Source organism: Metopolophium dirhodum, chromosome 5 (genome assembly GCF_019925205.1).
Source record: "Metopolophium dirhodum isolate CAU chromosome 5, ASM1992520v1, whole genome shotgun sequence".
Classification (NCBI taxonomy): Eukaryota; Metazoa; Arthropoda; class Insecta; order Hemiptera; family Aphididae; genus Metopolophium; species Metopolophium dirhodum.
This window is the reverse complement of record NC_083564.1, coordinates 31,937,049-31,964,591: the sequence shown is the minus strand read 5'-3', so window position 1 is coordinate 31,964,591 and position 27,543 is coordinate 31,937,049. Positions and strand designations below refer to the sequence as shown.

Sequence of the window (27,543 nt, the reverse complement as noted above, 5' to 3'; positions counted from 1 at the left end):
TATTTGGATTATCGTTTAATTTACTCAAATTGTATTGATGTGTAATTATTAGTGATACGAATAAACTAATATTAGTATTGATATTTCCTATGTAGGAGGAAGAAAAATATCAGTTACTAAATTGTGTTTTATTAAGAATGATATGTACATTTTTTCATTAAGTATCAAGTATCTAGATCTAGATCACGTTTGAGTTCAGATCTTTTATCTATATATAGATATAAACAAAATTAACCGAGAACAACACTGGATATTTGGTAGGTTATATATATGACAATATAACAATAATACATTAAAAGGCATATATGACATTCAAATTATATATGCGAGTATATATCGAGGACGTCCAACACAAAAGCTACGTCGACTACCAGGAGGGAATTTTGAAAACGTTGGGAGAGGCAAATGCCCCCCCCCCCCCCCCCAAGGTCTCTGTATTATTATATACATGGGGTACGGGGGTAAAGTTACGTATAACCTATATATTCTATAATATGCCTTACACGAAATCATAACCTGTGTGTGGTGTGTGGCTGATGTCTACCGTTCTCTGCAACGCGAGTACAAATACGTGGGATATAAATCGAGGAAATGTCGAAAAAAAAGCACTGAAAAAATACATAGATTAAACGGAACGATCTACATAAGACTCGTAAGCCGATTTCCGAGCTTGACGTCGACTTTGACAGTGTACCTTTTTTATTATAATATACTGCAAAAAAAGCTTTTTAACGTTGTTTTTTCGTAAATTGCAAAACTGCACGCATCGATCTTTTCCTGTTTGAATATTAACCATTAAGCTCATTATTGCTATTATTTTACTTGAGAACCTACGTAGATACGTCATACTATTGGTATACAATGAGAATAGACGGTATTATTATATGTTCCACATTCCACGCATTCAATTTTTACTTCAGAACAATAACGAGACGAGTATATAATATATTATAATACATAGGTAATAAGGGCGTTGGGTTATATGGATAGGTCAAGGGGTTATTATGTATAGTGTTATTGTGTGTACCTATAAATTTTTCGTGGTGAAAATAATGATCACTTTGATTTATTGCGTTATTATAATTTTTGTGAACTTTTCTACAGGACAACGGACTTTGTTCGTCACAGCATAGTTTATCCTTTTGTTTCATAATTTGCACAGTTATTTATAATAAGTAGCGAATGATTCATTTAACGTAAGACACTCATTATTTCAAAAACTATAGATTAAGCGTATTTGAAAACATTTTTCACATTATTTTAAAAACAAAATATTTAAAAAAAAAAAATTTTAATTTTAAATTTTTTATTGAGAATATGCATTTATAATTTTTTATTCCAGAGGAGAATATTTTTTTGGAATAGGTACTTCGTGATTCATAAAAATCAATGACGATAGTAGATTATGAGTTATAAGTTATAACTAAGAGTTATAACTTATAAATATTTAAATTTTAAAGTGTCAACGAGCGGAGTGAAGTGGTATGGGATACCTCGAAAAATGTTGGACAACTACAACTCAACTCGACTAATCTATAAATATTAAATACTTAAAGATAATGAACTGATTGACCAAAATTTGTTTTTCAAATCGAAATACTCTCAAATAATATTCTGGTTCAGAATATGAAACTAAAAATATATGTTGTCATTGAAAAAGGAGAACAACTTAAAAATTATAATGATAAAAATAGTAAAAATAGAATTTTTTTTCATAAATGTTGTTTTGTGATTACTTTAAATTATGTAAAAGTTATATTTTCAAAAACGTTAGTTTTTTCTTTAATAATGAGTGTCTTAAGTTATATGGATCACATAATATTATACAATTGCTGAGAAGTGATAATATCTAATTATTATAATAGCTGGTAAACATAAATTATGTAATAAAGAGCTCTAATTTTTATTTCAAAATAGAGTATTTTTATACACTCTATCTCAACCTAACCTACGTACGTGTGTACGTGCATACAAATCCTTTGCTGTGATTGGTTGGTTAGGTTAAGTTATCACACGAGTAACCACGATACCGTGTTGTCGGGCATAGCTGAACATTTTTCGTGTACACGGCAAACGTGTATAGTGGAAACCCGCCTTAAGGCGCAGATATTTTTAATTTTTATAATATAATATATAATATAGCAGTAAGCCAGTAAGTATACTAATGTTTTTATTTTGTTTTTTCAAACCGACATTTTGCTGTGATAGTGCCTACAAGTTACAACTGACCTTTATATTATACTAATAACATAATAATATGATAAAACATTATTTAAATTATAATTATTATTTGAAGGGTAAAAATTCTGTGGTGAATTAATCTTATAACCACGGAAATCACTTTAATTTTTCTCTTGTAAACGCGTGTAAAAGACGCAGGTTGTGATATTATATGACGTTATGTATATATAGGCAGTTTCGTGTCGTTTAAATGAGTTTTTATTTCATTACAAAGGTTCACGTTTTATCACGATTTATTATTATCCTGCCCTATAATATTATATATTCTTTATCGCCGATATGGCCAACTATAAATTACAATGTAATAAACAGTTTATTAAAAAAAAGACTTTACTATTAACTCTTTTTGTGGTATCTACGCGGCCCATAATAATATTGACCGTTATTACTGCAATACATAAAATAATAATATGCTAGTGGCAGTACGTGGTTTAAAAAATATGTACTTATCACAATGCAGCAAACACGACTTCTATATTATAGGTACACATAATATAAAAGTCGCCGTTTTATTCGTATAATATAGTATTGTTTTAAATTTACCAGTCATACGATATCGTCTTATATACGTTTTCGTCTCCGGCCGTATAATTATTATTGTTACGACAAAATACTCACGATGGTATTATCTTATGTTAACGGTGTACTTACAACACAATGGTTTCTTGTTGTAGCACGTCCAAACGTACGGCGTAAAGTATTCGAGGAACATTGGGCAATCGGCACTGTCGTAGCACCAGTCGTGCATTTTGCAGCAGCTAAAAATTGTCCGGAAACAACAGAGGAAAACAATATGAGTGCATATTCGTCGTCGTCTGACGGACAGATTTATATTGTGTTTATATTAACTTGTCTATGGGATCAACAGGTGATCCAGAGCCTAGGAACCCGCAGTAACAGCCGTAGCCGAGGTAAGAAATCGGATTGCAACCTGTGGCGCACACGACCATGTTGTACAGCTGATACACACTCCTTTTAGGTCTAAAACAGAAAAAATTCAAACACGTACATGTGGCACATTAAAAACAAAAATATTAGAATACCGAGCTGACCTTCTAAAATATATATATGGTTGTAATTGTATAAGTAATTAGAGCAAGGACTCTCGTGCAGCATTTCCATAATATGTTTGTCGGTTGATTATGCGTCTTGTATACGATTATATTATAAGGTAGGTATAATACGATGGGTGTTATGCACACGAAATATTGTGTTTCACAGCGTTTTCATTACACTAAGTTTTATTATGTATGCACTCGTATAATACGTCATGGTAATTGTTTTATCGTGAAACTGACAATATCTTATAATAAATAAGTGCTGATAAAAATATTTGGATTATGAAAAAATAAGATAAGTAAATAAATAAGAGATATTTACTATAATAATTATAATATTTAATGTGGTGGCTCGGCGCGGTGCAGTGGCTGAAATCAATCACGCGACGTGATTAAGAGTAAGTAACGGCCGGTGCCACTAGTTCTCGGATGGGTGACCACGTAGGGCACAAAAACCTCGCCACACATACACAGTACACACGTGTTCATAACCGATCGTACCAACCGTCCCAACCCTACTGTACCAATCCTACCAACCTTACAGGCTAAAGACCTCAGTCGTCGAAGCCTTAAACCTAATAAAAAAAATTATGTATAATATATAATATATAACCAAACACGCTCACTCCCTTTTTTCAATAATATTTCAATTATTTAAAATCTTATTTTTGGAATTTTCAATAATATTTTCAAACCCTTGAGATTTTATTGTAGGTAAATAAGGAATGTTCTGTGGCGGTACAAATTTCTGTTTTTCAAATGAGAATCCATTTTTCTTCCATAAATTGTTTAGTGGGTAATTTTACTGAAAATGTTGACAGGGGACAAAATAAATAGATCCCTAAAATTCGAACGAGTGCTGAGTATACTAGTATAGTTACCCAGTTATTAAAATGGTTATACTAAGGATTAAAGTCCTTAAAAATGGTTTTACAAAAATATAAAATAATGTAATATTGAATCTAGTATAATAATATGCTTATTAAACTTGAACCATTTTTACAAATTACAAATGTTGATACATTAATATTAATTACTATAAAATGTTGCAATCACCGTAGGCTCCATATCCTCCAAACTCATTATCATGGTCCTATTATCCTTAGTACCTACACAAAAATTAAATATCTCAAAAACTCTTCGAATTTTGATTTTGATACGTCAATATTTCCAGAAAAAATATCCTTTAAACTATTTACAGAAAAAAAGGGGGGGATTCTCATTATAAATACAGAAACATGTAACCACAAGGACATAGGACCCTCTTCAAGTGGTACAAAAAAATTCGAAGAATTTTAAGTTGAAAATATATAATCTTTATTAGTCTTAACCTTTGTTTGAAAAATCTATAAATCAGATTTCGAATAACTATACATTACTCAAGAAAAAACGGAGGTGAACACTGAGCATATGGTTGGCAAACCATCCAGTGTAAATTGTTAATATATATATATATACATTTATATTACAATAACACCCATTTAATCCTTCTCTTTCTCATACCTGTATTGGTTTTTACCACCGGATTGGCCGGTCTCCAACAAGGCCGACGGCCCCCACGGGTTGTTCGTGTAGCTGACGTAGATTTCTATGGGCACGGAGGTGCCGTTTTTGTGGTATATTTTTTCGAGCCAAAGTGTTAATGTCTGTAAAAAAAAAAACCTATGATAATATATATGTAGATAACACGATTCATGTTCTTATATGCACTTGTAAGTGTGTCCATGCAATCGCGGGGAAAAATTCCGTAAGTATGGCGTTAGGCGTTATACGATTTAATGAACGTTACTGATGGGAACGAGGAGGAGGGCACGTCTGCAGATCTGATTGATTGATTGATGAAGGGTTTGACCTATATGATTTTCCGGTGAATACCCCCATATGCGGGCGGCAACGACGAAGTTACACGCAAAATTGGAAAAATCGGAAAACCGCCAAAGAGGGAACTACAAGATTCATTTTTAAGTCCCGATAAAAACCGATATTTGCTTTTCCCGGTCATTATTGTGAGAATTCTACAGACGGTTTTAACTTTCAACACATGTAACTGCGTAACTGCTGCACATAGTGCAATAACACAATCTAAGCCCTAAGATATTAATACACGTTTTATATCTAAATTTAATTTAAAATAATGTTTTGACATAGATATGTCTTTGGGCTGGGTAGATACAACATCTTCTCTATCCGATTTTCGTAACGATTGATTTACAGAAACGCAAATCAACAATAAAACAAAATACAAATTAATTCAATTCCTTACAAAATATAGTATGCTATTTTTTCATTGATCAAAAACATATCTAAGATCCTTGTAGAGGAAAAATATCTAGTAGAATAATATGCTACTTATAATGTGTGCATATACGATTATACGAACGACATTTATTTTATATTAATACTACCTGTTCGTTGCACCATTGTAAAAAGAGTTTTACGTTTTAGTATCTTTTTTTTTATATGGAAAATAGAAAAAAATTACAATCTTAATTTCAAATACAATTTATTGAGACGTATTCTAAAAAAATAACAAAACGTGCGATGGCTTGATAGAAGGTAGCGTCCAGTTACACCATCTTTCAGTGGGTGATAGCGCCCCCTTGTGGGCATTCGCTGCTTCCAGGGAGGCGGTATAAGACCAGAAGAAATTTTAGGGGCGTTGAAGCGGACTAGAGGGGCGATAAATAAATAAAAAAAAACGAAAAAATATGTTCTTCTTATACTATAAATTAAAATTAAATACCTACTGTCATGTCCACATAATTCCATTTACGTCTATTTTTAAGTAAATCCGAGCCTGTTAAAGAGCATCAGGTCCATCCTTCACATTAGATACATTTAAATTTAATTTTAATAAAAATACTTTCAAATATGATAAAGTATTGCAGTGTTTTAATTATATTTGTATAGTTCTCATAAATCATGGAAGTTTGAACTCAGATATAAGATATAGGTATCGTGTATTTAAATATAACAATTTACAATAACTTGGTACTATTTTTAAGATGCACTACAGATGGTAAGCTTAAAACATTTGGGGGGGCTTTAGAAAATTGATGATTCTGAAAGTGGGCGGTGGATTAAATAAGTTTGAGAACCTGTGAGTTACACAATACTTCAAGGAATAGTTTTTAAATACTTTTATTTAAAAAAAACTTTACAAAATTGAAAGGTGATCGTATAGGACGTGGGTAGTACTTTAGTAAAACATATTTGTATGCAATAATAGATATAATAAGGTGCGTCATATACCGTGTGATTCATTAAATGTAAGACACTCAGCATTTCAAAAACTATTAACATTTGAACATATTTTTTTACATAATTTTAAGTCGTTAAAAAACAACATTTTTCTAACGAAATTATAAAAAATTTATATGACCTTATATTTATAATTTTTTTAAGTTTTTTTTAATAATATCGTGCATTTTCCAAAACAGAATTTTTTTTTGGAATACTTCAATACATACACATTTAATTTTGGACCAGTACCTAGTTTATAGTTATTATAGTTATCAGTATTTAACTAATAAACTTTTTGTCTGAAACATGATTTTTATAGATCAAAATACTCTGAATAATATTCTGCTTTATGAATATTATTTTTTTAACTTATATATATTGAGATAAACCATAAATATACAGAAAATGCATACCAAAAAAAGAAACATTTAAGGAAGAAGCCACTCAATAGTGACACTATTTTCTTTTTTTTTTTTATTGATCATGAATTCGACAACTATGGCCATTGTTTTGTTTCTTTTGTAGGGGAGGAATTGTAGGTAGGTGAACACGCGTGTTTTGGTTTTGGTAGAATTATCAAGTGGGCACCCATCTGCCATGCATGCCCGGGTGGAGAGCCGGCATTTCTCTCCGGACACCATGACTTGCCCGAAGGAAAATGCCACCCACGGCCGGGTTCGAACCTTAATCCTCTAAGCCACTCCGTCCCCCCTATAGTGACACTTTGATTCTTCCGGAATATGAAATTAAAAATACTCTGTTATCATTCAAAAGTGTAAAACGTTTAAAAAATTATACTGGTTAAAAATTAAAAAATATAATTTTTTTTCCATAAATGTTGTTTTGTAATGACTTAATATTATATGTAACATCAGTATTTTCAAGAACGTTTGTGGGTTCTGAAATATAATGTGGCTTACGTTAAATAGATTACTCCATTTAGGTATATACGCATATAATATTATAGTCACAATACAATGATTATTTGTTGTATTAATATTGTTAAAAGTGCTATTCAAGACTACAATGTTTTCGCCCCCTCCCTCCATGGAAATGACCTGAAGACGCCCCTGGTTATGCGTAGGATATATAAACCATTTGTACCTACTAATTACGATATATTATACAGTTAAATTAGTTAGTACAGCACATACTAATATGTGTAACCGTCATAAAGTATAAATGTATTAAAAATAAATCCACTGCAGGAGACTTTGGGCACCGAAATGTTTATAACTTATCAGTATCGTTCATATAGTAATCATTTATAGTGGTATCGTGTTCATAAGTTTACACCATGTCTTATATTGTATTTTTTATCCATTAACAATTTTTTATTTTTTTATTACTCTTTTTGTAGCTTCGACGGCATGGGCTATTATATTTTAACATTGTTACATTAGTACAATAAATTAGTTTTTGGTTGACAATTTGGTTACAATTATGGGGGGACCTTGTGACTTATGACTAAATGCTACTTAAATATATTTTTTTATTTTGGTGGTACTGAGTAATGACATGACTATATCAGGTTGACAGTTGGGACCAATTAATTTATATAGGTTCGTTGGTAATTTGAGTTTTTTTCTTTCTTCCTCGTTTGATCGGCATTCTGTCATCAGGTGTTCTATAGTGAGGGTAACTCCACATGAGGTGCATTCCGTCGGTGGTTGGTTCTTCATGAGGTGTCCGTGTGTGAGGCGGTGTGACCGATTCTCAGTGGGTTTATTATTATTTCTGTTTTTCTTGTAAATTCAGGGCTTGAAACCAGTTACCCGTTTTTACGGAAAACCGGTAATTTCCCGGAATTTTGGAGAACCTATAATCGGTTACCGTTATTATAAACCTATTTGTACTCCCGGTTATCGGTTACCGGTTACCGTGACAATTTTTCAGCTAACATAAAACGTTATAATAACATAATATTTTTTAACCGGTTAAGAACCGATTACCGGTATTTATAAATACTGACTACCGTTACGTATGAACTATTATAATATTATGTTTAATTTATTTTAGCTACATAAATGATTATACGCTCGTAGCTACTAATAGTATAATAAATAATAACTTCTTAAAACTATTCTAAAATCATAATATTAAATCTTCGTTTTTTTCCCTAGTCTCATTTCTTGTAATAATAATTCAAATAATTGGTATTCTACATTTCTATTTCCTATCTACCTATAACATAAAATATCGTTGGTTGGTAATGACTAATGACTAATGAGTAATGATGGTACTCCATAGTCGATAGTCCCGGTCTCCCTCATCGTATATTGCACTGGGAAATCTAAAAATATATTGATTCCTATAACGACACGAATATTGTATTAAGTATACGGGTACAAAGGTGTAGAACAATTTTTTTTTAGAAAACCGGTAATCGACATTTTTTGGAAGTGGTTATCACTTAACGGTAACCTGTAATTTTGAATCTAGTACCGGTAATTGGTTACCGCTAACAACAGGACCGGTAACCAAAAAATTTTACGCGTTAGCGGTAACCGATTAAATTAACGGTTTCAAGCCCTGCTTGTAATTTTTGGTATTGTGGCCAGGGGTTCATGTTTTGTTTTATTTCGCGTAGTTTGGTTTTTTGGTTTAACCAGTGATAAGCCATGTATTTGGTGTGATTATTTTTATGTGTATTTTTGTGTCTAATAATGTGCTATATTTTTGTTTGGGAGCTTCGGATACTATAGAGTTTTTTGCGTGTTGGTCGGCTAGATCATTTCCATGAATTTTGCAATGTCCTGGCGTCCAAATTAATCGGACATTCTCGTTTTGATTTTTTGGATTTTCGACTTGATTTATGATGTTGGTGGCAATGTCGTTGGTTTGGAATATATTTTTAATGCTATTGATGATGCGTAGGGAGTCGGTGAATATGTTGAAGTTTTGGTGTGAATAGTTTTCAATATGTTTAAGAGCTAATATTATGGATATGGCTCCGGCGGTAAAGATTGAGCATTTCTTTTGCAGTTTATATGTTATTATTTCTTTGTCGATTATAATTGCTATTCCTACAACTTGTTCACTTTTGGAGGCGCCGGTATATATGTCTTGTCTTAACAAATTATTTTTGAGGTCGTAAAATAGATTTTTTTAAATTTCTGGAGCCGTTTCTTTCTTTTATTTGCTGTAACTTCTGTGTTTATGTTAATTTTGGTAGCCCATGGGGGGTTTGCATAATTGTGTTTTTAATTATATTTGAAAAATCTAATTTGTATTTGGTGATAATTTGTTTGATGTGTTCGGGTATTAGTTTTTCGGTATTGTTTATAGTTTGTCTTGCGGCGAAGTGTAGTGCTAGTTGTATTCTTCGGATCCAGAGGGGGGGGGGGGGGTCGTTAGCTATTATGTAAATGCTTTCGACTGGGCTGGATTAAAGGCTCCGATGGCTAGACGTAAGATGGTATTGTGTATTGGGTCTATTGTTTTTAAAGATCCGTTTTTGGCTGAAAGGTAAATTTCTGCGCTGTATTCCAACTTTGACCGGTTTTTTTTTATTAATATAAATGATGGTGGCCAAATAGTAGATCAAGCCAGAAGAAGAAGAAGAAGAAGAAGAAGAAGAAGAAGGAGGAGAAGAAGAATATAAACAATTGATATTAATACTTACTTGTAATTTGGAATAACAATACTACCTATCTTATTCGTACCTAATTCGACTAAAAGTATATATAAGTGCATTGTGTAGAATAATAATTGTAGATTATGCTTATCCGACAATTATTATCACCGGCTTCAGATTTCTATTTCCACTCACGGAATAATCGAAATTATTGTTCATTTCACTGCGCCAAAACGATGGAGTAAAAAATATATCAACTTAGTTGCAATTGGATATTGTTTACAATAATATAATTTAGTTTATACTTTTTTGTATTCAGTCTCTGGTAATAATAGTCATTTCGACAAGCAAACGATGACAATGCCTTCAATTTCTTTTCTGCACGGCGTTTATATTATCCATATTATCCATAATATCGTATCAGATTTATGTTATTTTCGTGACTTATTTTTCTAAATTCCTTCCACTCCTCGAGCAATTGAATACAAAATGACTTATTCGAATATAAAACAATAAATCGATCGAAGGCCGCCGACCTGACCTCGCCCAATTAAAAATATATATTAGGAAGTACGTTTTGACTCACAAAACGATTGAAGGGTACACCGTCTCGGGTCTCCCCCATAATCATGCGAACAGGTACCTTACACACAGAAATACCGTAGAAAAATAGATACGCAGATACGTCACACTCACCCGCATAATACAATATTATAATATAGTGTCGAGTCCGTTTCGGTGCAGCAAACGAAATTTTCGGACTGTTATCATAACACTTATAGGTATACACCTGCACATTTTCATATTGCATCATACGCGGACGGTGCACCGTGTTCGGTGTAACAAGATTTTCTTTTATATACTATAAATTACAATAATAATATATTATGTAGTTTTCGTTTTTATAGAACAAGGTCTCTTCAATCGATAAATATATTATTACGTCCACAATATATCATGTGCTGGTGCTGCAGTTTCCCATTACAATAATGAATAATTGTATGCAAAGTGTACGCCGAAAATCCGCGTGGCCAAGACGATAATTAACCAATTCACACAATAGTTGAGTGTCGGGTAATCAGTTAAAAAAAAATAGTAGAGGTAATCGGTGACCTTACATATATACACGCATAAATCGATTACACAACAAGCCTATAGTTCGTATGTACCTACTGGCTAGTGCAGGCTACCACATTATAATAATTTATATATATATATATATATTATATAATTGCACTATAAAGGAACAAGCATATTATATATATTAAGTAGATATTTCGATGCATAAATTGAATTTCGAATGAGTTATTATTATATTTTCAGTTAAGACGAGCGGATTAAAGTGTTACGCACAGGGTTAGGTACCCCGCAAAATGTTCGTCCACTGCTTTACTCATCAAAACTTTAAATATTTCTTAGATTCTGAGCAGAGCGATGAATGTATTGGTTTTACAATGAAGTGTGTTTTTTTTAAATTTTTATTTGTGTCGGTCATCACCTTTATGACAGTAAAAATGCTTAGATTCTCTTCAACAGCTTATTTTCTGATAGGAAAGTGAATATAGTTGATACTTTGAAGGGTCAAAAGTAAAAAATTCCCAGTAGTTTTCAAAAGTGCCGGGAAAAACAAAAAAAATTTAAACTGTATACGGCAAATTTTAAATTTCAATTTTTTTAGTCTTTTTTCAATATTTTATTAATACAATTTTAGTTGTTGGGTAAAAAGCGTAAAAATGTATAATACAAGGCTCTTGATATATTGTTACAACAGTTAAAAAATATAAAAATACAAATGCACATATTTTTTTATAAGCATTTAAAGTTCAAATATTGACAAAACTTATTAAATTTAAAATTAAAAAATGATTTCGTAGTGAACAATTTATAAAATGTTCAGCTTTTACAGCTATAAGGATTGAAAATTCAAAACAAACTTCCACGTAAATTGGTAATAAATTATTTTATTCACAAAAATATCATCAAATATACTTAGGTATCTAGTAATATGATAGGCTGATTGTCAATTTTCGCTCAGAATTGTTTTTCGTATCTAATTATATTATATCATTGAATTCAAATGTAACACTATCTATTACAGTGACCCACTTGTAACCTACTGTACAGCTGCAGAGCGACACCCAGTTTTCCACCTTTCTATTAATAAACTATGTAGGTAAAATATGTTAAAAATTCGATTTTTATTTATTGAAATGTTTCGAAACTATTCTGCTTCGAATTAAGTAATTAAAAATGTAAGTTGTCATTAAAAAAAGCAAAAACTTAAAAAAACTAGTCATAACAATAGTTTATGTTTTTCAGTTTTGAATCTATAAAATATTTTTAAAAAGGTTAATAGTTTTTGAAATAATGTGTGTTATTTGAAAATAAAATCAACCTTTATTTATATTTCACGGTAATGCTATATCAATTGAATAGTGATTTGAATACAAATTTAATTTATAAATCATTATTCATTACTAAGGGTCGCAAGACTGTAAAGATACCAGAAAACTGAATTTTAGTTATACAGCAACAGACTAAAATATAATTAAACGAAAACATCGTTGATTATAATTATAATTATTTCACAAATTAAATAAACGCGTTCTTCGTGGCTTTATATAATATTAGAAACATTAAAAATTATTTTCTAAAAACACACATTTTTTAATATTTTTAGGAGCAAATATACTATATATTATAGTGTAGACATAATAAGTATATTTGGGTTGAGAAAACAAAAAGAACATGGGTTATTTAATTTGAAGAAAGAAACCACCCAGTGATGTCACTTTCGGTTTGATTTAGAAACAGAAATTTGAAATTAAAATATAATAAATTTCTTTAGTTAAAACACACCAGTCACCCAGTGTAATTAAAATGCCATTATTGCAATCTTTATTAATATTTGAAAATAACTTTTATTATTTCTTAAAATTTAAATTAGGTGTACGGGATTGAAATTAAAAAAAAATCGATAAAAGCTAAAAGTAAAATTAAAATTAAAAAAATGTGGGCCAGTGGGTGCCACTCTGCTGTGCAGTATTGGTAGGTGTTGCGTCACTGTACCTATATATAACGGTCACTTTGTACGTTCGGATAAAAATGTACATTTTAGAACTCGGACACTGTATACTGTTAAATGCATAAATGTATAATATAATGTTATAAAGTACCAATCATTACTATTGGTGGTATAATATATTTTTATAAATTAAATATAATCACATTACCAAATTAGATGTACCAAAATGGTATTCAAACTTAATAACATTTTTAATATAATTGGTGATGACTTCAGACTTATTTATATTATACCAGCTATATATATACTCAATGACCAATGTATATAATTTGTATATTGTATGTAGTAGTACAAAGTGTCCACGTTCTGAAATCTTAATTTTTACCCAACCATACAAAGTGTCAGCGTTTCGTACATCTAAAGTTCGACCGTATAAAGTGACCGCTAGAACCGTATAAGTGTGCTAATTTTAATTCAGAGATAGAAAATCACTGTATACAAAAAACAAATCTGAGCGAAGACGGTCACCTTGTATTACTAAGTATATTATATGATATTATTGCTATAAAAGTAATGTATTTCATTAATACAGTACCTAGATTAAATTATTTTATTCCAAAAACACTTAAGTTTAAAATGTCATTGTGTGTATAAAATATAATATAATATTACTTTACATGTTTGCCACGAATAATATATTTTTTAAATTACAAAAAAATAATTAAAACTGTTATAACTCGTTTAAATATCTAATTTCTGTCCAAAATGCTTTTGATCAATGTTATGCCTGAATATACTTGATAAAAATATATTCAAAGAGTATAATATTAAGGATTATAATATCAGCACCCGGTTGGGAAAAAACGGTTTTCCTGGTACTTGATTTAGGTTACGAATTCCAAATTTTCGGTCACGAATGGTTACTAATCGGTTACTAACACCTAGTTTGGTTTTGAACTTCCTAAGTAGGATATTTCAATGTGCGGGTGCTGGTGTAACGTTACGCTAGCACCCGGTTGGGAAAACCGGTTTTCCTGGTAATTGGTTTAGGTTACGAATTCCAAATTTTCGATTACGAATGGTTACTAATTGGTTACCAAAGTATGGAACCAAATTCGAAGAAAATAGTTTAGGTTGTGGTGCTAGTGTAACAAACCTCTTATAAAACCAATAAAAAAAAAATTTTTCATATATTTTTAAGATTTTTTGGTTACAATATGTATTATATTATAAGCCCTTGTTTTAAATTTTTAATCCTTACTGCTATTACTATAAAAATTAAATATTTTATAATTTTTTAACTACAAAATAATTTGCAAATTTACTTGATTTTGACGAACTTTGTCAACATATTAGTATTCGATGTTTATAAAAAATGTTAAAAGTATACACAAATAACTATTGTGCATGATGATGCATATTATGCATCTTTTATATTTTTAACTGCTATTATAACAACTATATGGGGATTGAGGAACCTTGTTTCAATTTTCCGCCTTATTAACCCATTGACATTTTTTATCGATAATAAAAATTTGAAATATCTTTAAATAGCGTCAAAATATTTTGAAAAATCTATCTTCCATGGAAAATGGTCATATAAATGTTTGGTGAAAATTCAAAGCATTTACGGTCATTGGTTTCTGAGTTACAACAAAGAAACAAAATATATTTAGCGAGATATTTGGTCAAAAACTGGTTTTGCGTAAATACTCCCGTTTTTTAATAATTTTTTTTTTTGATTTCCCGATGCTTTTGAAAACTTCCGTGAATTTCCCTTTTTGACCTCTTAAAAGTAACAAAAAGATCCAATTTTCTATCAGAAACAACTCCTAAAATTGAAAATCGAAGCATATTTTCTACTACTTTTCGTGTGTACCATACACAAAAAAAACACATACACACGATATCATTGTAAAAATAATACATTCATCACTTCACTCAGAATCTAATTTTCTTTAATTTGTAGTGTAATTTGATTTAGATTATTTTGTATGAATAATATTAAGACATAAAGTAAGTAATAATACGATTTACTAGAAATTTGAAACATATCATCTGTCTCAGAATCGAGTGATCTTGGCCTTAAGGGCAACTTCACTATTAGTATCCATATTTGTAGGTACTGAAAAACACTTGTAAAAATATACAATCATAATAAGTATATAATATTTTGAATGCACGTTTTGATTTTATTATAAAATAAAAATACGCGAAACTGTATTACAAACCGTATACAAGCAAGGAACAAAGATTCCGTTGGACTCCAGAACACTGCAGACGCTTAACCTTTTAATACTCTACAATTACTTCAACCATTCATATTAAAAAAAAGGGCGCACACGAATTGCGTACCAAAACAGGTAAACGAACCTTTTTGAACGAATTGCGTCCCGGACGCAATTCGTGTTACCTTTTTATCTACAGTTGAGTGGTTCTTAAAATGACATTGAAATAATAAAGATATGTCTGTGAAAACATAATATCGTATATAATAAATTGTCATATTCACATATTTTTAACAAATTTAAATTGTAAAATCATAATATCATAGGTATAAATGGTCATATTCACATATTATTTTTAAAAAAAAATTAAAGCTGTGAAAACATAATTTCGTATATAATAAGTCGTTATATTCACATATTTTTAACAAATTTAAATTGAAAAATCATAATATCATATGGTCATATTCACATTTTTTAAAAAAAGTTTATTAGATTTATGAGTCATAGGTTAATATCAAAAGTATTGATTTAATTTTGTCTGTATTTATATTTATTGGCTATTATGTTAACATAATCTTTAATCGTGATTTCATTATTATTTAATTGATTTATTTTATTTTCTATAAATCGTATTCTTTCCCTTATTGGTTTTCTTGGTACTCGTCGTTTTTCAAGACTACTTCTTATCAATATTGTTGTATCGGTTTGCATATTTTTTAAAACTTCTAAAAATGTGATATGTTTGGATGAGGAGAATCAAAAAATTTGTTAAATTTTGAATGAAATGATTCGCACGCGTTGGTGGTTCTTTGTGAGCTTGCATTGTTTTCTGCCCATAAATCTGGAGGAAATATTGAATTTTCGTGTATGTATGTATCTACTAAATAATTAGCAAATTCTGTAATTTTGTGTTCATCTGGTTGAAGAGCAGACATTTCAAAGAATGTGGTTCTAGGAAAGATAATCCAAACGTCAATGCTAAGTACTTGCCTATTTCATTATTTTGGATATAGTCTGAAGCCAAGACTAGTTCTTGTATTGTTCTCCACCAAGACTGGCAGAGACGAAATCGACAACCTCTTATTAAGGTTTTTGGCCATGTTCTATTAACTGCATTGTGTATTGCCTTTTCAAAATCCACGTAAATTAATTTTTGGGGAAAATGAGGGATTTATTTTAATTATTTCGTGATTAATTCCTTGAAATGCCTCAAAGTAACTCAATGTTTGCTTATCTTTTAATAGAAAAAATACAAGTGGAATATAAAAACCATTATGAAATCAATGAATTGTGAATAACTGACAGAAAAATTTAGTACAGTATTCAAAAGTTCCATCTACATAAAATACACTTATTTTGCTAAAAAAGCTTAAGTTAGTTTGACATGAAAACAAAACTATGCCAGTGTCCGAGTTATTAATTAATACAAATTGTATCGGGTCAAATTGTATCTAATCACTGTGGTGTTAACATGATTATACTACATCATGCTATGTGTGATGTTATCTTATATAGTGCCTCGCTTGTAATCCATAGTTACTTATTGATTGGAAAGTCCGTATGGTCCGTAATATTTTTATAAAAATATCTATAAAAGTACAAACCCACTAAAAGCTAGTTTTCATATAATAATAATATTTGTGATAAATATTTAAATTGTTAAAAAATTTTAATAAATTTGGAAACCACTAAAAAATATCTTAAGGCAAAAAGTAACATGAATTGCGTCCGGGACGCAATTCGTTCAAAAAGGTTCGTTTACCTGACTTGGTACGCAATTCGTGTGCACCGAAAAAAAAAACATGAATTACTCTATTTATACGGTTTTATATAGATTTCAATTGTAGTTTATGAATTATGATAGTTTCTGGACACTCAATTATAATATTTATTACTTATTAATCATTTTTGACAATCAGCTGATGAATAAAACGATTTAATGCTATAGCCATAGAGACATATAGTTTATTATATAATATGATCATCGCTTTTGGAGCGTCCTTCTATGTCGAAATCAATTTTTCGGGTAACCTCTTTAGTCTTTACAGATATTTATTATTTTATTATATTCAATTATTAAACTTTCGATTTCCTCGAAATTATATTTTTAGAATTGTTCTTTATATTTTTTTCAGCTACCAATAATCAATAACTTCTTTTATTTACTTCATCGAAATTGACACAAAGTTTAATAACTATTTACAATATGTAAACCATCAAATACAATTGTTCTTAATTGTATAGGTATTAATTTCTTTTTAATTATTTTAAGTCAATTTTATCCACAATGGGAATTTCAAAGAAGAAGAAAAAGGAAGAAAAGTTCGAATACGTGGTAAGTCTACTATAAAATAAAAATATATAATATTAATAATTATTATTACAATAATCGAAAATTTATTTTATTTTCCATTAAATAATCTCATATGTTCAATTGAAAATGACAATATTGTTAGGTACATTCACTTTTTAGTATATCATTATAGTAGGTATTATTATGTATAGCATAACGTACCTAAGTAAAATGAGCGATTATAATATACTAAGGTGACCCAACCGATAATGTTTTAGGTATCTTTGGTTATTATTATCTTCTAGCAATAACTAGTATAATATGTAAGGCCAATATTACAAAAGTATTCACATTAAGAAGTACTATGGTATAATATAGGTGCTCATATTGTCATTCAAAATGTGTAAGCAATATTTTTCCCGATCGATAATTAATATCGTTACAATATTATTATGGTCTATAATAGTGTAAATGTGTTTAATCACATTTGGGAGATTTGGGAAAAACAAAATGACCCTCGTTGAATACCTACGTCTTATCGGCTATGACATTTTATATACGTATATACACAAGTACACAACGAAGTAAGCATAATAATCAATTCATGTCACGAGGATAGATATTGGCAATCACTGCTTGCGAGGAGGGTCCTCCTCTTAAACTACACACATAATATATCATATAAAATTATGATAATATGTTATTGTTTTTATTGCACTTTGTCCATCTGCAGCGTATTCTGTATAATATTAAATATACATATTGTGTAGGTGTAGGTAGGTACATCAATCGCATATTATATTTTTTATGAAAATCGCATTCGTGTCCAATATAATGCTCCTCATGACGTATATAAAGTTAGGGTGAAATGCAACGAATAAAGTATATCAGATGGAATGAATATGTTATAATATAATATATACGCACGACAGATACCTTAGACAACATAATATGACACATTATTCTATTTCTAAAGCGATAGAAAAAAATACACCTAATTTATCTCTACGCGATAATAAGCGTTTCGTTTCGTCTGTACACATTTATTTCTGCCATATAAACGCTGTAAGGTTTATTTCAATAATTACAAACATCGATTTTTTTTTTACGTATTCACCGTTTAACAACATTTGTAGGTATACGAAGTGTCAACACAATCAACTATACTTAGTTTTAAGTTAACATTTCACTATACAAACCTACAATGGAAATGTCACGATAATAATACAACGTTTACAACAAATGATAATTCTTCAGTAAATCAAATTGACATACTGTAAAAATAAGTGCATTTGAGTGGTAGATACTAACAAGACGAACTTTCAACTTGAAAATATATATAATATGCTGTAAATAACAAGGAATAATACTGTTATAATAATAATTATACGTTAACCGTGTTTACGTAGGTTATTCGTAATTCCTCTTTACAAAAAAATACATCCTATTCTTCTTTTCTACCTTTGTATCGTATACGCGTTAAATGTACCAATAATGTTGGTTTTTTTTTTTACATTTAACAATTTAAATTGTATTTAAATTATTTTATGTTATACAGTAAACTTAAATATTACATAGGTATTGTAAAATAAATGTAGGTTTAAAATTCCAATCACTAGGTTTAATAAAATTATTCTTAAAACAACTTGTTTTTACTACAACCATCATAAGTCGTATTATAAATTTAAAACCAATGAGTGTAATATCGTTTTAAGGGGGACAAAAAAACGCGTATAGCCAACAACCCAAAAAATAAAATCCCTGATGTATCTATCTAGTATTATTGATCATTTTAGCTACTTATGTGAAGTGAAGAAGCAGAAATTGATTTTGGTGGAGATGTGAATCGGGTGTGAACCGATGTCAATTGGGTAGACAATCAGTGTCTAAACCCTATTATCAATATCGTATTATTATTGTTCATACGCAAGTAGGCACACACACTGTAGTATAAATTTTTAATCAGAATTATTATTTTCTTTCCAATAAAATTTGCATTATAAAACAAGGTATTATTGACATTTCGTATTCATAAATTATTGTAACATGACGTTTAGAAAATAATAAATAATATGCACGTTTGAAAAATAATAATCTTCAAAAAAAAGCTTTTTATAAAAACTAAAAACACAGATTAGCATATTATAATAATGATATAATAAATAATATATAAAAAAATTAAATAATATTTTGAAGTTCGTATTCGTGTATAAAATATTCTTAGGTATAATATAAAACGAATAGCTAATAATAGCAATAATAATAAACTTTATTTGTCATAATAGATAACAAAAATATACTATAAAGCATACGCAATATATGACACCCCCCCTCCCCCCCCAAAAAAAGCAGAGCTTTTACTTGGGGTGGGTGACTTCAAAACAGTGAGTTAATTATAATATTTTAGTACATAACTATAATAGACTTATATCATAATAATAATAACTTGAAAACATTATAACTTAATTTTATAAATAATATATAATTTTCAAATATAATAAGAAAAGTGAGAATTGCTTATTTTTTTAGATTCACTTTTCATGTTATAAACATTAATTTGCATGAATACAATTTGTGTAAATGTATAATATAATTTTATTTTATTTTACATACGAGGCCTCGACTACAAAAGTTATTAGCCGCATAATATAATTTAAAAATACGTCATTTTCATTTATTCATCCGTTATTGTTTAAAAGAAAGATAGTAATTTCATATTAATAAGGAATCAATTGGACCTCGAATTCATAATTAGGTATTATATTCCTATGTACCATCATTAATGGGTTATAATAGTAACCCTAAGGGCTCTTAATAGTATATTTAAAGTAATTATTCTGTCTATCTATAAACTGAACAATAATTAGTAAAGTTCAAAGAAGCAACAACTAACGATCGGCATTACGCGTCCTCCCAATTAACTAAACCAATTTGACTAAAGATATTACTATATATTCTGTTATAAACGCCGCAGACAGGCAGAATAAGAGTAGATGTATAATAATATTAAGATTGATGACAAGATAGATATAAACGTTGTGATGTAGTACACACGCTATTTGTATGTCTATGAAGGATTTCCAATTAGGTGAAATGAATTTCGGTAAAATATTAAAAAATATCCTTTGGCGCTACAATAATTTTATAATCAAATCATGCGGCGATAGGAAAAGTGAATAATTATATTCATCGGATACACTCCGATGATGTTATTTTGCGTGACGTCTGTCGTATAATAATGTATAATGAATGAAAAATGGGAAATGTACTATTTCCCAATATACAAGTGCACAAATACTCGAGACGAAAATCAAATCCATTGCGGTAGGCATAATATTTTTTAATTTCAATGTCATTGCAAACCGCATATTTTACTTTCTCATTTCTAACGGACCACTTGTCACAATTACTAACAATTAACAAAAGTATCAGACGTCTACCTATGTAACATCGTAGGTAGGTACATCGTATTATTATAGTTTTGATGACTGAACACGTCATGTTATTTGAATTAATAGCGGTCGGTCCGGTTAGGTTTACTGCGATTATTCTCTGGATTGCCGTGTGTTTAACAAGCAAAATGCTCACACACAACAATGATTTAATTTGGAAAATTTCCGTCACATAGTAGACAGTATAATATTATTATTTATTATTATGCATACGTCGGTATTTAGCGTCGTCATCACTCGTCGTATTATTATATGTTTATTTAGTTTATTATGATAAATATTTATTTGTGAGATTCAAATGTCGGCATTGCGTTTTGACATGATAATATATATATAATACGAGTACATAATATAGTAATGTATAGATAATAATTACAGGCACGTAAAATATAAATTGAACTAAATTTTAGATTTTTGCAGTTACGTTTATTAAACCATGCGTTAAAATAGCTTATTATGATTATTTTATACAATTATAACTTTCGTGAGCGATTATTAAAATATTATTTGATTTTTAAACCACCAGGTTTGTGCACAGTTTATACTCCATTTAAAAATAATCCTAATACTAAAATGAATCTTGCGTTTAAAATACAACACAATAATATATTATATATCTCAAAATCCTCTATATTGTTTACTAATTTTCTCAATCACGTATTCACGTCAAACAGTTACATTTTTCGTCGTTTGACTTGAACGCAAAGCTTTTTTCAAACAACCTATCGTGCATGGCCTATACAAGTTTTAATTTCGATTATTTTTATTCTAAATCGCTCACAATATAATATAATATATTAATCTTATCAGTCTGTAGCATAAACAAGTGTAAAGGTGTCACTAAGCAAATTAAAATACTTAAATTTTTTTTTTTTAATTTACTGATAAAATTATTTTAAAAAACTACTTTTTTTAATTATTTTATTTTGATTTTTATCGTTATAATTTCGTTTTTTTTTTCATTAAAATATTATCATCATTACAGTCATCAAAAATTTAGGTAGGTATGTAAATATAGCTTCTATTCGGTAGTACCATCTACACTTCAAAAACATGTCGTTATAACTTTTCAAAATCTTATATTTTTAAAAGTTTTCCTTTTTATGTATGGACTCCGGTCCCAATATTACACTAGTTAATATCATCTTTCAAGATTCACAAAAATATACCATTATAGATATTTTGTTTCATTCAATCGTCTTTAAAATGATTCTTATATTTAGGTACTTAACATTTTAGTTTCTAAGTGGAGCGATGAATGTATATTTTGTTTTTAGTCTCTGCATGTTTATTTTAGAAAATTGCAAACTTTGGTCTTTAATCGTTTCAGTTTAGTCAATATCTGTACAGTTGACAATACTATCAAGCTTATTTCTTAATTATTAATTTTTACAATTCATGTAGCTCAGTGCTTTATGGACTCTTATAGTTATACCTATACGTACTTCTATAACATTTAATACTATACACAGTTGTAACTATTTTTTCAGTTTGTTTCTCTCTAATAATTATTAATTTAATTTCAACAATATGTAACAACTAACAATTAATTGTTCGTAATAAATTAACGACGTTTTTAATATTATTATCTTAATTAGTAATTAATATGAAATAATCAAACGCGTCGTTGTTCATGTTTTGATTTTGTATGACTTGTAGAGTACAAAATGTATATTATAATGTCTTCGGAATTAACACACTGAATTTAATAAATCATTTGAATAGTCAAACGTAAGTATAAAACTATGAAAGAAAAAACAAGAATTTTTGATATTTTTTTTATGTAAAATAAATTTATTGGTATTTAAGTCTGTAAGGATATAATTTGTTATAAATCCCTATCAAATACTATAATATGAGTAGGTATTATTAGATATGATGCGTTTATGGTTAAAAATTATTTTTCAATTTGACTAAACATATAATACCGTTTGGTATTATTTTACAATAATTTTAAGCATAACATCCATGTTAGTTTTGTGACACAATAATACGATTTTCATATAGCTTACATTTCTAAGCTATGTTATTTTTACATTACTTCCTAGTACTCGCACTATATAAAAACAAATTATACTACTTGTATAGGTAATCATTATTAGTTTTATATTATTTAACTTTTTTAGCGCAAATTAAATGGCACTGAACCGAATGATGAAATAATATGTATTGTGTGTGTGTTCCAAAACGGAAACTAATCTATGTTTTAAGGCCATCAATTCTGGGCAGGAAATACACTTTGAGTGACTAAAATACCGATGAAATGTGTTAAAAAATTATATAACTATTGATAAAAATAATGTAAAGAATTGTAAATTAGTTTCCGTTTCAGAAATATTACTTTATAATTTCTTAACATTTCATAGATCATAATTTATTGTTAATAAGATAATATAATATGTTTTGACGATGCTATAGAAAATAGTTTATTGATAATAACAATGTATTAATAAAATTAAACATATTTTCGGCAACATTTTATTTTAACATATTATTTAAATTCAAATTTATTTTAGTTGATTCAATAGTGCACATTATATAATTCTTGAGTCTTATTTTATCGTTAAAATTAATATATGATAATAATAATCTATTACCTAGTGGAATTTAGCGATTATTGTTATTATTATGTTTTTTATCGTGTACAAGACTTGGATTAATTTTAACTTTCACGTTCTCGAATTTAAAACATTTGCTTTAAGTAAAATCAAAATAAGCTTAGCACATGATAATATGTTTCTTAACTAATGTATTTTTTAGAAATTAATCATATAGAATATCAGTTGTTTGAACAATTTTCGAAGTGCAGCGTACATTTAATGGCATTCGTTCTGCAGATACAACAAAACGTGATTTTCAATTTCAAAATTGAAAATCTATGTCGTTATTCAACCCAATATAAATATTGAGTTGTAAAGATAAATTCACCTCCAACTTTTGAATTCGTTTTGTCGTGTTATCGAGCTCGCAATGCACATAAATGTTTTATATTATGTCGGTTACGTGTAAGAAAATATAAAAATAATATTTTAAGAATAACAATAAATTGAAAGATATAATATAATACAATAAAATAAAACCCACACAGTGCCTCATTGCTTTCATCGACTGCAATACTAAATTAAATAAATAAAAAGGACCTACACACAGTAATAATGTATATAGGTATAAGTCGTCCGACTTAAGGCGAACGTCATAAAATCAAAACAATTTGTCTCTACCGGAACAACCGCTACCGGTTCAATGCGATTTTCTTTATATAGAATAAAAATGAAAAATTGTTTTTACCAATTCCTTTCTATACATACGCTATACGTCTATACAATACACATTCGATTTTCTAGATTTATTCAAATAGTTTTAGAAATAATAATTGTTTAAGTACAATATTGGAAGTACGGATAGAATTGCCAATTTCTTTCGAATAAACTTAATAAACGGCACAAAAATGTCGCACACGTCAAATACAATACAGAATTGACAACATCGCCGAACAATTTTGACTTATTACCTACAAAATGAATTCAGTATAAAAATACTAAAAAACGAATTGTAATAGTGAGGCAGACGCCGTTTGCAGGTTGGAAAAAAATATAACGCTTTGCCGTGACAATATTTTATTCAGAATCTACTCGTACACAATTATTATTATTATTTGAACGAAAGTGTACGTTTTGTCGTTTTGGTCGGCGATTTTTAAATGATAGACATAAAACTGAAAAGAAATCCTAATCCGACGCAACGACCTGTGAACACAATTACAGATGAAGAATCGCCAATATAACGACTTCAGATATTATAATTTTCTCTCAGAATTAAATCGTAATAATTATATCTAACACTTGTACGTCTTATAATAATGGCTTGAAAATGACGATATTTATGTCACGACTATTGCAATTTTTACGAATTCTGCAATATTCATATTATGTATTATAATATTTGCATTTTAAATTTGTAAACTAAAGTTTTCATAATTGTAAATTAAACGTGCCCTATATTATATTGTAATCGTAGATAGAACATAAATCTAAATTCCGGAATAATTATCAATAACATAATTTTCATCCGTTATTCCTCGTTTGCTCAATGCTCGTAATATATTGTCAAATAACAAGTCATTTACCTTTGTGAGGTAATTTTCTCTCAGAATTAAATCGTAATAATTATATCTATTACTTGTATGTTCTATGGCTTGAAAATAGCGATATTGATGTCACGATTATTGCAAATTTGTACGTTTTACACAAATTCTACAATATTCATGTATTGTAATATTCGCATTTTAAATAAATTTGTAAACTAACGTTTTCATCATTGTAAATAAAACGTGCACTATATATTATGTTGTAATCGTAGATGGTACCTAAATCTAAGCTCTGGAAATCCGGAATAATTATCAATAACATAATTTTCATCCGTTCCTCGTTTGCTCAATGTTCGTAATATATAGTCAAATAATTAGTCATATACCGCGCATATCATTACCTATGTAATATATATGACGTTTATCGTTACCGCATATAATATCAAACAACAAATTAAGGCGTTCCCTGCAAGTTGTTTAGCTTAAAATTAACAAATTTCAACACAGTGTATAAAGTCGTGATAGATATGTAGGTCCTATAAACCGCATAGTACCTACTTATATATATACGATTTATTTTTGTCCATCACATAGTTTTTACGCTATTTTTGTGTTACCATACTATCGTTGAACTATCGCATTGGTAGCATAACTTACGCGGTCAACAGACGTATAAAAGATTACACACGTACGTTAAACGGAAAACGGAAAACGGTAATTTACTTTGAGCGCGTGTGAATTATATGAAATAATTAGCGAAAGTTTCTCAAGACTTGTGTAAATGGATTACGACGCGTCCTGCGAGAGATGTATATGTCGCCCGTGAAAAACACATACATATTATGGCATGGTATGTGTGTACAAGCTACATAGTTTTAAATTTTCCCACCGTCGAGGACCCTGCGAAAGACTTATAAATAGCACATTTTGTCGCTTCAACAGCAGCGACGCTTCGGGGAGACCTTAATCTGCGAATTTAGCATTTCATTTTTATTTATTCCAAAGCAAATACTCACCTTGCGAATGCACCATTTGCTGTAGGATGGCGAGCAGAGTGTATATTATGTCGACCGGTCTTAACATGATTCGGGGAAAAACTCGCGCGAGATTGAGCGTAGAAAGAAACCGAACTTCCGAATTTCCCCCCGGTCGGACGCGACGATGTTTACCTGGCTGTGTCGGGTAATCGCATTTTAAAAACGCATAATATAGAACTAAAATACGAAACCAAAAAATTATTACAAGATAATTAAACGCATACGTCAGTCCGATTGCATTGATTTGTATAATATAATTGTTATAGACTTAAATGATTTTTTTTTTTTGGCAAACAGCCACCACTATTTGTTTACGACTAAACCGCTAAAAAACCGTTAAGTTCCTCGGCGGCAGATCGGCGACCGCCACCACCACCACTTTCACCTTCACGCCCGCGACGTGCGGCAGAAAGCGAAAAACCAAGACGTAAGGTTCAATGTCGTTGTCATAATGATTCCCCCTCCCCTCCCCCATAAATAAATAAGGCCCGACTATATAGTTTTTCACTTGGTAGCTGAACGAAATTAATTATCCGTAAATCGCTATCCGGATACCTACAGTATAATATTATAGTACGATATATGCGATTTTGTTTAATCTAATTAAGCGGTCACAATATCGCAGTTTAGGACCATATTGGTAAATAACGATGCTAATATTATTATAATTCCATCGAGCTATTTAATTACAATAAGTCACATATTATTATGGTATGAACAGTTGTAGAGTTCATAGTAATGTTTGATATGTATAAATCTGCAGGTACATATTTAGGTATTCGAATTTTGTACCACATTTAATAAATTCAAATCGTATTAAGTACTTATAAATTTTAATTTATAACCGCATACACACAATTATTGATACCTACAATCAAAACATTCTTAAACTTACTTTAAGTTGTGTTAGGCCGGTAAGGGTCTTATTCACGCTTTATCGTGAATAGTGCCTTCCGTAGTAGTGTCCACCTGTACATTTCAGTAAATACATTATAATATTTCATTACGATATGTCTTATACAAGCAAGACATATTGAAACAATAATTCAAAATTTAAATTTAAAATTGATCGATAAATTTCCAAGAAATGTATTTCAGGGGTAAAAATACTAAATATGTGTTAACTTATCTATACAATTTTGAAAAGGAAACTGACTGTTTTTAAATGGTGATTTTTTTATAGAAATAGTTCAAATAGAATATAAGTACGATGATTGAATAAGTGATTTTACTAATGTTGAAGAAGCACCTATATAGTAATGACACTTCCTAAATCAATAATTTAATTAAAATTACAGTTAT

General features: G+C 29.4%; 1 protein-coding gene across 1 annotated transcript in view; it reads right to left on the bottom strand.

Annotated features, from left to right (window-relative positions):
• Positions 1-26,621, bottom strand: part of LOC132945470 (basic phospholipase A2 pseudexin A chain) — a 30,957-nt gene extending 4,336 nt beyond the window's left edge. The window contains 5 exon segments of the mRNA XM_061015219.1: positions 2,893-2,999; positions 3,091-3,222; positions 4,803-4,924; positions 4,926-4,945; positions 26,221-26,621. Coding sequence (XP_060871202.1) covers positions 2,893-2,999; positions 3,091-3,222; positions 4,803-4,924; positions 4,926-4,945; positions 26,221-26,287 — 448 coding nt within the window. The 5' untranslated portion in view covers positions 26,288-26,621.
• Positions 26,622-27,543: the final 922 nt, after the last annotated feature.